We start from the raw sequence: 14,033 nt of genomic DNA, 5'->3' as shown, positions 1-14,033 counted from the left end.
TCACCTCTGATCCTCCTTCTGTGATAGATTACTGGTGGTCTGTGGACAGACTGGCGACGTGCTCAGCCTCCTGTGGTAACAGGGGGGTTCAGCAGCCCCGCCTGAGGTGTCTTCTGAACAGCACGGAGGTCAACCCCACTCACTGCGCAGGGAAGGTGCGCCCTGCTGTGCAGCCCATCGCCTGCAACCGGAGAGACTGCCCTTCCCGGTGAGTGCGCCAGATGCTGGCTCAGGCCGCCCACTCCCAAGGATGGGCCTGGACTTTTAGCCAAGTTCATGGCCAGCCCTTGTCTAGCACTGAGAGAGCTATATTAAGTGCAGGTGAGGGGGCCTGACGTCCTTCCCTGTAAGGCCCGGGGCCGCCAGCCTCTCCACTGCACAGAAAACATCCCTCAGGATGAGCCTCCTCCCTTGGCTGTTTCTTCCCTCACTATTCAGCCGGCTAAAGGCTGCCCAGGCTTCCCAAGGGCCTGACAGGGTCTGTTCAGGGGCCAGGAGCATCACAGGCCCTGGCAAGAGAGAGCTCCCATACTGCAGTAAGAAGCTGGCTCTGTGGTTGGTTTGTAAGAAAAGAAACATGTTTGCAGTTGAAGTGTTTAGGGGAAGGTGACTGTTGGCCTATACCCCAACTCCTCCCCTTTCTTCTAGCTGTAAATACCTGTGCTCATCAGTACTCCAATTTAGTTAAGGAAATATTATCCTCTCTTCTACAAAGGGTTGCATCCTGCTAAAGTTGACATAAATTTCCATTTCCCATAGTTGCTTCAACTTTGGGTTTACAGTTGACCCTTGAACAATGCAGACGTTAGGGGCGCCGACCCCGAGCAGTCTGAAATCCACCTATAACTTGATAGTCGGCGCTCCATATCTGCAATTTCGCAGCAACGAATGGTGTAGTACTGTAGTAGGTATTTCGTGAAAGAAATCCGAGTATAAGTGGATCTGTGCAGTTCATACCCGTGTTGTTCAAGGGCCAACTATACATTCTCTGCATTTGGGTCCCTTATATAGCTCAGAATGACACCCACAGTCTCTGCCTCTTCCATCTGCCTTGAGCTTTGAGCAGCTGTACCGAGCAGTACCCTTCCCCTGCCACCCAGTGTCAGGCAGCAGCTAAAGGGATAATGGATGGGCTTGGAGTTGGCACCAGCATGGCGCCCAGAGCCCAGGGAGACTTGGCTGGGTCCTGAAATGCCCCTTTACTACCTATCTGTGGGACGTTCATCCACTACTTAGGCAACTGCTTTGTGTTTTGCCAGCTGAGTCATAAGAAGCAGCTGAAACCAGGAGAGCCTCAATGAAATATGAAACACACTTGTTAATATCAGCAGTTTGACTTGCTGACGGGAAGGTTTCCACGGGAATGATTAATGTCCTTTTATACTCTTCCTGAACTGTAACATAGCCCGTACCTCTCTTTTCTCAAAGCCCCCACCCCAACTCCTGAAAAATTGCTGAAATGGATATTTGGAAATAAAAGTTGATTGAAAGGCAGGCCTGACATTCACCAGGGATACGAGAGGCTGGAAGACGGCCCTTGCCAAGCTGTGTGAAATGAAGAAGAGGTCTTGGACGTGCCGGGGACTTTTTGATTTGCTGTGGTGATGGTCAGAGTCAATCAGCCTTATTTATTTCTGCAGATGAAACAATGGCTGGGTCTGCTTGGGTTTCAGTGCCCCCACCGTCCGCCTGTTTCCTAAGTGGCTGTGCTCCTGCGAGATGGAACTCTGTGCAGTCATCTCTCTCCAGGGCTAACGGAGCAGGGGAGTTCCACCAAATTAAATAAGTCACAGATCCAGATTCAGGAGGAATTTGCTCCCTGTCCCTGCTACTTACCTCTCCTGAAAGCCAGATGTGGCGCCACTGGACTAGGAAGTGGCCACAGGCTCACCTTTGCTTGGTTTCCCCACCAGGCTTCCTGGGCACGTCAGCCCCCTTCTCTGCACACAAACAAGTGTGGCCCTCGTAGGCTTTCTGAATAACACTGCGAAGTCCTGCTTTGACCCAGGTAGCTGTTTCAGCCACTTCATTTAGATAAATTTTTTTCTCAGGCAGTAAAACAAAATGTTTTCTCTAGATGGAATTAAATGGCTGGAAAGCACCAAATTTTTTCTCATTCTTTTCCCCAAACTGCACCCCCTTCACCTCTTCTTTGAGAATTAGCCCAGGGTACAGACATCCAAAGAGAACCCCTCCACATTTGTATACAGACCAAGGATTTCAGTGTTTCCCAGCTTACAGCTCGGCTTTATGAGGAAAGCCATTTGTCCCAGCCCTGGTCAGTCTCACTTCTGAGGGCCCGAATTGCAGTTGGAAGCTAACATCCTGAGAAAAACTACTGTCACCACGTATACAGCCCTCTAAGAGGTGTGAGACCTATGGACTGTGACTCATGGGCGTGGGAATTGCTCCAGAAAGCTGGAAGGAACTTCGTAGGTTTCTGAGGGATTAAACAAAATCAAATGAGACGTGGGTTAAGGCGAGGTAGAAAAAACAGTGAGTACAAGCAGACAGAACTTGGCTTAACTGAGACCCAGACCGCCTCCAGGGTCAGGGAGCGACCCAGATCTGGATCTGACTTCCCTGGGAAACTGTCCCTTCTCTGCCCCACACTTGGATGCCATTAGGAAGTACCAGAACTGCAATGCAGCGTAACCAGCTGAAGGACTGTCTTCCCAGAATGTGTCATGTGCAAGCTCACGGCTTTTGGGGCCAATGTTAAGAAAAGGCAACTGATCTTCAGAAAACTCTTTCACATTGCACCTTTAGTCAATTTCCAAAGGGTATTTGTTTCCTGTGGCTGCCACAGCAAATTACCACAAACATCGTTGCTTAAAACAAGAGAAATCTATTCTCCTACAGTTGTGGAGGCCAGAAGTCCAAAATCAAGGTGTCAGCAGGGCTGTACCCCCTCCAAAAGCTCTGGGAGAGAATCAGTTCCTCGGCCCTTGCAGCTTCTGGTGGCTTCCGGTGTCCCTTGGCTTGTGGTCACATCACTCCAACCTCTGCCTCTGTGGTCACACTGTCTCCTCCTTTTCTATGTCCAATCTCCCTCTGCCTTTCTCTTATAAGGGTAAGTGATAGTATTTAATGCCTACCCAGGTAATGCAGGACAATCTCATCTCAAAATCTTTAACTATATCTGTAAACACCCTTTGTCCAAATAAGGTCGCATTCATAAGTTCCAGGGATTTGATATAGATATCTCGGCGGGGAGGGGTGGGGATTTTCAGCCTACCACCCCAAGCACATACTGTGAAAAGAGACATGGCCCTGCAGTTAGCTGCTGTGTGGTGAGAAGAGGAAGGTGCATGGGGCTCCTTTTCTGAGAGTGTATGGCATCGTCCCTCTCCTCAAGGCTTGACTCTTTGCCCTGACTCTTCTTCCTCTTTCCAGGTGGATGGTGACCTCCTGGTCCGCCTGTACCCGGAGCTGTGGGGGAGGTGTCCAGACCCGCCGGGTGACCTGCCAGAAGCTGAAAGCCTCTGGGATCTCCACTCCTGTGTCCAATGACATGTGCACACAGCTTGCCAAACGGCCAGTCGATACCCAGGCCTGTAACCAACAGCTGTGTGTGGAGTGGGCCTTCTCCAGCTGGGGCCAGGTGAGAGGGCTTTTTTTTTTAATTTTTATGTTTTATTGAAGTAGAGTTGATTTACAATGATGTTTCAGGTGTACAGCAAAGTGATTCAGTTGTGCATATATATTTATCCTTTTTCAGATTCTTTTCTATTATAGGTTACTATAAGATATTGAGTTGAGTTCCCTGTGCTATACAGTAGGTCCCTGTCATTTATCTTTCATATATATAGTAGTCTGTATCTGTTAATTCCAAATTTATCCCTCCCCCTTCTTTACCCTTTGGTAGCCATAAGTTTGTTTTTCAAGTCTGTGAGTCTGTTTCTGTTTTGTAAATAAGTTCATTTCTATCATTTTTTTAGATTCCATATATAAGCGATATCATATGATATTTGTCTCCTTCTGACTTACTTCACTTAGTATGATAATCTCTAGCTGCATCCATGTTGCTGCAAATGGCATTATTTCGTTCTTTTTTATGGCTCAGTAGTATTCCACTGTATATATGCACCACATTTTCTTTATCCATTCATCTGTCAATGGACATTAGGGTTGTTTCCATGTCTTGGCTATTGTGAATAGTGCTGCAATGAACATTGGGGTGCATGTGTCTTTTGGGGTTTTTTTAAATTCATTTTTATTGGAGTATAGTTGATTTACAATGTTTTGTCAGTTTCTGCTATACAGCAAAGTGAATCAGCTACACATATACATATATCCATTCTTTTTTAGATTTTTTCCCATATAGCTCATTACATAGTATTGAGTAGAGTTCCCTATGCTATACAGTAGGTTCTTATTAGTTATCTATTTTATATATAGTAGCGTCTATATGTCAATCCCAATCTTCCAATCTATCCCTCCCCCTCCTTCCCTCCTGGTAACCACAAGTTTGTTCTCCACATCCGTGACTCCATTTCTGTTCTGCATACAAGTTCATTTATACCATTCTTTTAGATTCCACAAATAAGCGATATCATATACTTGTCTTTCTCTGTCTTACTTCACTCAGTATGACAATCTCTAGGTCCGTCCATGTTGCTGCAAATGGCATTATTTCATTCTTTTTTATGGCTGAGTAATATTCCACTGTATATATGTACCACATCTTCTTTATCCATTCATCCATTGATGGACATCTAGGTTGCATCCATGTCCTGGCTGTTGTAAATAGTGCTGCAGTGAACATTGGGGTGCATGTATTGTTTTCTCTGGATATGTGCCCAGGACTGGGATTGCTAGATCATATTGTAGCTCTATTTTTAGTTTTTTAGGAACCTCCAGACTGTTCTCCATAGTGGCTGTAGTAATTTACATTCCCACCAACAGTGTAAGAGGGTTCCCTTTTCTCCACACCCTCTCCAGCATTTGTTACTTGTAGACTTTTTAATGATGGCCATTCTGACTGGTGTGAGGTGGTACCTCACTGTAGTTTTTATTTGCATTTCTCTAATATTTAGCGATGTTGAGCATCTTTTCATGTGCCTATTGGCCATCCATATTTCTTCTTTGGAGAGAGGTCTATTTAGGTCTTCTGCCCATTTTTTGGATTGGGTTGTTTGTTTTTTGTTGTTGAGTTGTATGAGCTGTTTGTATATTTGGAAATTAAGCCCTTGTTGGTCACAGTGTTTGTGAATATTTTCTCCCATTCTGTAGGTTTTTTTCATCTTGTTTATGGTTTACTTTGCTGTGCAATGGCTTGTGAGTTTGATTAGGTTCCATTTGTTTATTTTTGTATTTACTTCTATTGCCTTGGGAGACGGAACTAAGAAAACATTTGTACAATTTATGTCAGAGAATGTTTTGCCTATGTTCTCTTCTAGGAGTTTTATGGTATCATGTCTTATGTTTTAAGTCTTTAAGCCATTTTGAGTTTGTTTTTGTGTATGGTGAGAGGGTGTGTTTTAACTCCATCCATTTACATGCAGCTGTCCAACTTTCCCAGCACCACTTGCTGAAGGAGACTGTCTTTTTCCCATTCTATATTCTTGCCTCCTTTGTCTAAGATTAATTGACCTTAGGTGTGTGGGCTTATTTCTGGGCTCTCTATGCTGTTCCATTGATCCATTGTTTTTGTGCCAATACCATGCTGTTTTGATTACTGTAGCTTTGTGGTATTGTCTGAAGTCTGGGAGGGTTTTGCCTCCTGCTTTGTTCTTTATCTTCAGAATTGCCTTGGCAATTCTAGGTCTTTTATGGTACCATGTAAATTTTAGTATTATTTGTTCTAGTTCTGTGAAACATGTCATGAGTAGTTTGATATGGATCTCATTAAATCTGTAGATGGCTTTGGGTAGTATGGCCATTTTAACAATATTAATTCTTCCAGTACAAGTGCATGGGATATCTTTCCATTTCTTTGAGTCATCTTTAATTTCCTTTATTAATGTTTTATAGGTCTCAGTGAATAAGTCTTTCACCTCCTTGGTGAGGTTTATTCCTAAGTATTTTCTTTTGGGGGTTGCGATTTTAAAAGGTATTGTTTTTTTTATATTCCCTTTGATATTTTGTTGTTGGTGTAAAGAAATGCAACAGATTTCTGTATGTTAATCTTGTATCCTGCTACCTTGCTGAATTTATCAGTTCTAGTAGTTTTTGTGTGGAGTCTTTAGGGTTTTCTATATATAGTATCATATCATCTGCATATAATGACAGTTTTAGCTCTTCCCTTCCAATTTGGATACCTTTTTATTTTTAAGATTTTTTTGATGTGGACCACTTTTAAAGTCTTTATTGAATTTTGTTACAATATTGCTTCTGTTTTATGATTCGGTTCTTTGGCCATGAGGCACATGGGATCTTAGCTTCCTGACCAGGGATCAAACCTGCACCCGCTGCGTTGGAAGGTGAAGTCTTAACCACTGGACTTCCAGGGAAGACCCCCCCAGTTTGGATACCTTTTATTTCTTTGTCTTGTCTGATTGCTGTGGCTAGGACTTCCAATACTATGTTGAATAGAAGAAGTGAGAGTGGGCATCCTTGTCTTGTTCCAGATTTTAGCAGGAAGGCTTTCAGCTTTTCACCACTGAGTATTATATTGTCTGTGGGTTTGTCATAAATAGCTTTTATTATCTGGAAATATGTTCCCTCTATACCCACTTTGGTAAGAGTTTTTTTTTTTTTATCATGAATGGGTGTTGAATTTTGTCAAATGTTTTTCTGCATCTATTGAGATGATCATGTGTTTTTTGTCTTTTGTTTATGTGGTGTTATCACATTGATTGATTTCATATGCTGAACCATCCTTGTGAACTTGGGATGAATCCCACTCGGTCATGGTGTTACGATATTTTTCATGTGTTGCTGGATTCAGTTTGCTAATATTTTGTTGATAATTTTTGCATCTATATTCATCAAAGATATTGGCCTGTAATTTTCCTTTTTGGTGGTGTCTTTGCTAGACATTGGTCTTTTAAAGAAATTTCTCCAGTGACTAAATCAATTGCTCAGGAGAGGGATCTAAACATGGGCATGTTTTAGAAGCCACCCAAGTGATTCTAATGTGCAGTCAGGGTAGAGAAACACTGTTCCGGGCCAAGAAGAGATGAAGCTTAGCTGCTACCAGCAACTCCTTTCTCAATTCCCCGTTGGAGGTTAACCAAAAAAGTCCCAGGTTAACTCAAGAGAGAGAAGAAATGGGGACTCAGCTGGACGGAGGGAGGAACCACAGTAACTCTCCATTTGGAGAGGAAATTTTATGTTTTAGTTATAACTGAAAAGAAAGACCAACACAAACTGAAGGTTCTTCATTAGGAAGAGCGAACCTGAGCAGTGACACACATCAGGACATGACAGAAGCAGCCGAGGGTGCAGTGTGTGGTGATGTCATAATTTCTGGGCCAGGTCATTGTTTCTGGGCCAGGTGGGACTGAGCACAAGTCAGGAACTCCCATTTGTAATTAGAGGCCTAGGTTTTGCCCAGTGCAGGTAGATAGGGCCTCTATTTAGACAAAGCATAGTTGTCCTATTCATCATCTGACTCCTTCTCTGGTTTAGAATGTTGTTGGCACCAAAAAAAAAAAAAAAAAAAAATATGGTGTGGTGCTTGAGGGAAATGATATAATTGTATATACTCTGTTTTTCCTAAAGACTGGGTTCAAAACTTACTGGAGACCTACTGAGCATCTAAGAGCTGCCTGCCAGGACTGATAATCAGCTGGTACCTACCAACTATGTGGGAACAACTGTTGTGGTTTGTCAGAGGCCCGTGCTAATTGGTAGGACAACTGTTTTGATTGGTCAGGCATAATTTCCGAATGGTCAGTATCTGAAACATACCATTAAGCTTGGCCTGCAAGGACATGCCAAAGCAACCACACAGCTCCAAATTATTTGTGTAACTATGAAATAGTGTGACTGAATGCTTGGGGGCTGTTAGCAACTTGAACTTATTAGAACTGGTATCTACACATTACTGCATTCATGTTCCCTCATCCCAACCCTGAAGTGTGTTCTTTGGAAAACAATCACTTGGAACATCCTATTAAGTTAATACACTGTGGTCATTTCTAATGAAGATGAAATGTTATTTGGGGAAAATGTGGCCACAGAATTCATTTGCAACTTATAAGCCATTTGTGTCCCAGGTGAGCCTGGGAATAATGCTCAACACTGGCAAATCAATATGCTCAGCCAGAGGCTCCTTTTTGGGGCCTCTACCAACCCCCTCCCCTTATTTCCAGTGACCTAATACATGTGCTTCTTAATCAAAGAGGCATGAACTCCCCCTTGCTCCCATGCCTGGGGGATATCATCTTTCTCTTACCTGGAAAAGCCCACTTCTGATAGCTCTCATTCCGCCCAAGGCAGCTTTGCTTCTAGGCCCTCAAGGCTTATTGGCAGTTTGTGAAATTACAGTTGGGAACAGATCTGGCTACACATGGGAGATGTTTCTGCACTGTATCACTGAGGTCACTCAAGGGCATATACGTGCACACTGATCATGCTGAGTGATAATTTTTCCTAAAAGACAGAAAAATAGGTCTTTCCCCCTTCCTTCCTCTCTAACACTCTTCACCCCCTTCTTTCTTCTAGAACCCTCTAGGCAAGTTTGTCTCAAGCTTTAATGTGAATCACCTATGGATCTTGTTACAAATGCAAATTCTCATCTAGTAAGTCTGGAATAGAGCTTTGGATGCTGAATTTTTTTTAATGGAAATATAGTTGACTTAGTTTCAAGTGTACAGCAAACTGATTCAGTTATACATATTTTTCAGATTATTCTCCTTTATAGGTTATTACAAAATATTGAGTATAGTTCCCTATGCTATACAGTAGGTCCTTGTTGGTTTTCTGTTTTATATATAGTATATGTTTATGTTCATCTCAAACTCCTAATTTATCCCTGCCCCCCCTTTCCCCTTTGGTAACCATAAGTTTCTTTTCTATGTCTGTGGGTCTGTTTCTGTTTTGTATATAAGTTCATTTGTATAATTTTTTTTAGATTCCACATATAAGCAATATCGTATTTGTTGTTCTCTGTCTGGCTTACTTCACTCAGTATGACAACCTCTGGGTCCCTCCATGTTGCTGCAAATGGCATTATTTCCTTCTTTTTTATGGCTAAGTAGTATTCCATTGATAAATATACCACATCTTCTTGATCCATTCCTCTGTCAATAGACATTTAGGTTGCTTCTAGGTCTTGGCTATTGTAAATAGTGCTGCAATGAACACTGGGGTGCATGTATCTTTTCCAACTATGGTTTTCTCCGGATATATGGCCAGGAGTGGGATTGCAGGATCATATGGTAGCTGTATTTTTAGTTTTTTAAGGAACCTCCATACTGTTCTCCATAGTGGCTGCATCAATTTACATTCCCACTGACAGTTGTAGGAGGATTCTTCTTTCTCCACTCTCTCCAGTATTTATTATCTGTAGACTTTTTGATGATGGCCTTTCTGACTAGTGTGAGGTGATACCTCATTGTAGTTTTGATTTGCACTTCTCTAATAATTAGTGATGTTGAGCATCCTTTCATGTGCCTTTTGGCCATCTGTATATCTTCTTTGGAGAAATGTCTATTTAGATCTTCTGTCCATTTTTTGATTGGGTTGTTTTTTTTGATATTGAGCTGTATGAGCTGTTTGTATATTTTGGAGATTAATCCCTTGTCAGTTGCATCACTTGCAAATATTTTCTCCCATTCCGCAGGTTGCCTTTTCATTCTGTTTATGGTTTCCTTTGCTATGCAAATGCTTTTAAGTTTAACTAAGTCCCATTTGTTTTTGTTTTTATTCCCATTACTCTAGGTGGTGTATCCAAAAAGATATTGCTGTGATTTATGTCAAAGAGTGTTCTGCCTATGTTTTCCTCTAGCAGTTTTATAGTATCCAGTTTTACATTTAAGTCGTTAATCCATTTTGAGTTTATTTTGTGTGTGTGGTGTTAGAGAGTGTTCTAATTTCATTCTTTGACATGTAGCTGTCCAGTTTTCCCAGCACAACTTATTGAAGAGACTTGCTTTTCTCCGTTGTATAGTCTTGCCTCCTTTGTCATAGATTAATTGACCATAGGTGTGTGGGTTTATTTCTGGGCTTTCTATCCTGTTCCATTGATCTATATTTGTTTTTCTGCCACTTCCATACTGTTTTGATTACTGTAGCTTTGTAGTATAGTCTGAAGTCAGGGAGCCTGATTCCTCTATTGGATGCTGAATTTTTAATTGAATTATTTTTATAATTCACATAACATTATATTAGTTTTAGGAGTACAACACAATGATTTGATATTTGTATATATTTCAAAATGATCACCACAATAAGTCTAATTAATATCCTTCACTATACAGTTACTAAAAACATTTTTTCTTCTGATGAGAACTTTTAAGATCTATTTAACTTCCAATTATGCAATATTGTATTATTAACTATAGTCATCATGCTGTATATTACATCTCCATGACTTACTTATTTTATAACTTGAAGCTTGTACCTTTTGATCCCCTTCACTATTTTACCTACCCCCTGACTCTGACAACCACCAATCTGTTCTCTGTATCTATTTTTTTGGTTTTGTTTAGACTCCACATATAAATGAGACCATATGGTATCTGTCTTTCTCTGGCGTATTTTACTTAGCATGATATCCTCAGGTCCATTAGTGTTGCCACAAATGGCAAGATTTTATTTATTTTTATTGCTGATTAATATTCCTGTGTGTGTATATACACACACGTCACTTATATACGTGTGTGTGTGTATATATGTATACACATATCACATTTTCTTTATCAATTTATCCATTGATGGACACTTAGGTTGGCTGCATACCTTGGCTATTGTAAATAATGCTGTAATGAACATGGGGTGCACATATCTTTTCAAATTAGTGTTTTTATTTTCTTCAGGTAAATACCCAGAAGTGGAATTGCTGGTTCATTTTTAATTTTTAATTTTTGAGGCCCCTCCATACTGTTTTCCAAAGTGGCTGCATCTATTTACATTCCCACCAACAGTTCACAGGGGTTCCCTTTTCTCCACATCCTCACCAACACTTATTTCTTGGCTTTCTGATAATAGCCATCCTAACAGGTGTGAGGTGATATCTCACTGTGGTTTTGATATGCATTTCCCTCATGATTAGTGATGTTGAGTACCTTATTTTTTTCAGGTACCTGTTGGCGATTTGCACGTTTTCTTCAAAAAAATGTCTATTCAGATCCTCTGCCCCTTTTTAAATTGGATTTTTTTTCTATTGAGTTATATTAGTTCTTTGTATGTTTTAGATATTAAACCTTTATCAGATATATGATTTGCAAATATTTTCTCCCATTCCATAAGTTGCCTTCTCATTTTATTGAAGGTTTTCTTTGCTGTGCAAAAGGCTTTTAGTTTGATATAGTTCCGCTTCTTTATTTTTGCTTTAAAAATAATCATCCCTAAAATCAATGTCAAGGAGCTTACCACCTATGTTTTCTTCTAGCAGTTTTCTGGTTTCAGGTCTTCTGTCAAGTCTTTAATCCATTTTGAGTTAATTTTTGTGTATGGTATAAGGTAGTGGTTCAGTTTCTTTCTTTTGCATGTGACTGTCACATTTCCCCAACATTTATTGAGGAGACTGTCCTTTCCCCACTGTATATTCTTGGCTCCTTTGTTGTAAACTAATTGACCATATATGCATGGGTTTATTTCTGGGCTACTCTGTTCAATATATGTGTGTCTGTTTTTATGCAAAACTATACTGTGATTACTATAATTTTGTATCACTAGTATAGTTTGAAGTCAGTGATGCCTCCAGTGTTTCCTTTCTAAAGATTGCTTTGACTATTTGTGGGCTTTTGTGATTCCATACAAATTTTAGGATTGTTTATTCTATTTCTGTGAAAAATGCCATTGGAATTTTGATAGGTATTTTAGTGAATCGGTAGACTGCTTTGAGTACTATGGACATTGTAACAATATTGATTCTTTTAATCTATGAGCATGGAATATCTTTCCATTTACTTTTGTCATCCTCAATTTCTTTCATTAATGTCTTCAGTGTATAGGTCTTTCATCTCCTTCATTAAATTTATTCCTGGGTATTTTATTCTTTTTGGTGTAATTTTAAATGGGATTGTTTTCTTAATTTCCCTTTCTGAGAGTTTGTTATTAATGTATAGAAATGCAATTGATTTTTGTATGTTGATTTTGTATTTAGCAACTTTACTGAATTTATTAGTTCTAACAGTTTTTTTGGTGGCGTCTTTAGGATTTTCTATAAATAGTATCATGTCATCTGCAAATAGTGAGAGTTTTACTTCTTCCCTTCCAGTCTGGATGCCCTTTTTTTTTTCCTTGCCTATTTTCTCTTGCAAAGACAATACTATGTTGAATAAAAGTGGCAAGAGTGGGCATCCTTGTCTTGTTCCTGATCTTAGGGGAAAAGCTTTCAGCTTTCCACTTTTGAGTATGATGTTAGTTGTGGACTTGTCATATATGACCTTTATTATGTTAAGGTACATTCTGTCTACATACACTTTGTTAAGAGTTTTTATCATAAACAGATGTTGAATTTTGTCAAATGCTTTTTCTCCACCTATTGAGATGATCAAATGATTTTTATCCTTCATTTTGTTAATGTGGTATATCACATGTTGATTGCTTTGTGGATACTGAACCGTCATTGCATTCCTGGACCAAATCTCATTTTATCATGGTCTTTAATCCTTTTAATATATTGTTGAATTTGGTTTGCTAATATTTTATTGAGGATTTTTGCATCTATGTTCATCAAGGATATTGGCCTGTAATTTTCTTTTTTGCATCACCCTTGTCTGGGTTTTAGTTTCAGGGTAATGCTGCCTCATAAATTGAGTTTGGAAGAGTTCCCTCCTCTTGTATTTTTTGGAGGAGTTCGAGAAGAATTGATATTAATTCTTCTTTGAATGCTTGGTAGAATTCACAAGTGAAGCTCTCTGGTCCTGGACTTTTGCTTGTTGGGTGGTTTTTGATTACTGACTCAATCTCCTTACTTGTATTGGTCTGTTCAGATTTTCTGTATCATCGTGATTCAGTCTGGGTAGGTTGTATGTTTCTAGGAATTTATCCATGTCTCCTAGGTTGTCTAATTTGTTGGCGTATAATTGTTCAGAGTAGTCTCTATGATACTTGTATTTCTGTGGTGTCAGTTGTTATAGTTCCTCTTTCATTTCTGATTTTATTTGAGTCCTCTGTCTCTTTTGCTTGGTGAGTCTAGCTAAGGCTTATAAATTTTGTTTCTCTTTTCAAAGAACCAGCTTTTTGTTTCATTGATCTTTTCCATTGACTTTTTAGTCTCTATTTCTGCTCTAGAATTTGTTATTGTTCTCCCTTCTACTAATTTTGACCTTCATTTTTTTCTTCTTTTTCTATTTCCTTGAAGTGTAAAGTTAGGTTGTTTGAGACTTTTGTTTCTTGAGGTAGGCATTTATCAATCACTGTGAACTTCCCTCTCAGAACTGTTTTTGCTGTACCCCACAAGTTTTGGTATGTAATATTCCCATTTTCATTTGTCTCAAAATATTTTATTTCTCTTTTGACCCACTGAATGTTCAGTAGCATGTTGTTTAATCATATATTTGCAAATTTTCCAGTTTTCTTCTTGAAGTTAATTTCTAGTTTCATACTATTGAGGTCAGAAATGAATCTTGATATCATTTCTATCTTAAATTTATTAAGGTTTGTTTTTTGGCCTGTCATATGATCTATCCTAGGAAGTGTTCCATGTGCACTTGAGAAGACTGTGTGTTCTGTTGCTGTTGGATGGAATGTTCTATATATATCTGTTAAATTCATCTGGTCTAACATATTGTTTAAAGCTGATGTTTCTTTATTGATTCTCTGGATGATCTATCCATTGATATAAGTGGGGTATTAAAGCCCCCTGCTATTTTTATATTGCTGTCTATTTTCCCTCTTAGGTCTGTTAATATTTGGCTTTATATATTTAGGTGCTCCTATGTCAGGAGCATAAATATTTACAAATGTTATAT

General features: G+C 39.6%; 1 protein-coding gene across 3 annotated transcripts in view; it reads left to right on the top strand.

The window, feature by feature from the left end:
* The window catches only part of ADAMTSL1 (ADAMTS like 1), a 472,971-nt gene that overhangs the window by 432,090 nt on the left and 26,848 nt on the right, over nt 1-14,033 (top strand). For all 3 annotated transcript variants that reach the window (XM_081238316.1, XM_081238315.1, XM_081238317.1), the window contains 2 exons: nt 28-208; nt 3,397-3,604. In XM_081238316.1, the coding sequence (XP_081094442.1) occupies nt 28-208; nt 3,397-3,604 (389 nt within the window). The remainder of the gene's footprint in view (nt 1-27; nt 209-3,396; nt 3,605-14,033) is intronic.

Source organism: Mesoplodon bidens (genome assembly GCF_964165515.1).
Source record: "Mesoplodon bidens genome assembly, chromosome: 6".
Classification (NCBI taxonomy): domain Eukaryota; kingdom Metazoa; phylum Chordata; class Mammalia; order Artiodactyla; family Ziphiidae; genus Mesoplodon; species Mesoplodon bidens.
Note: the sequence above shows the minus strand (reverse complement) of the source record. Positions and strands in the feature narration are given on the sequence as shown.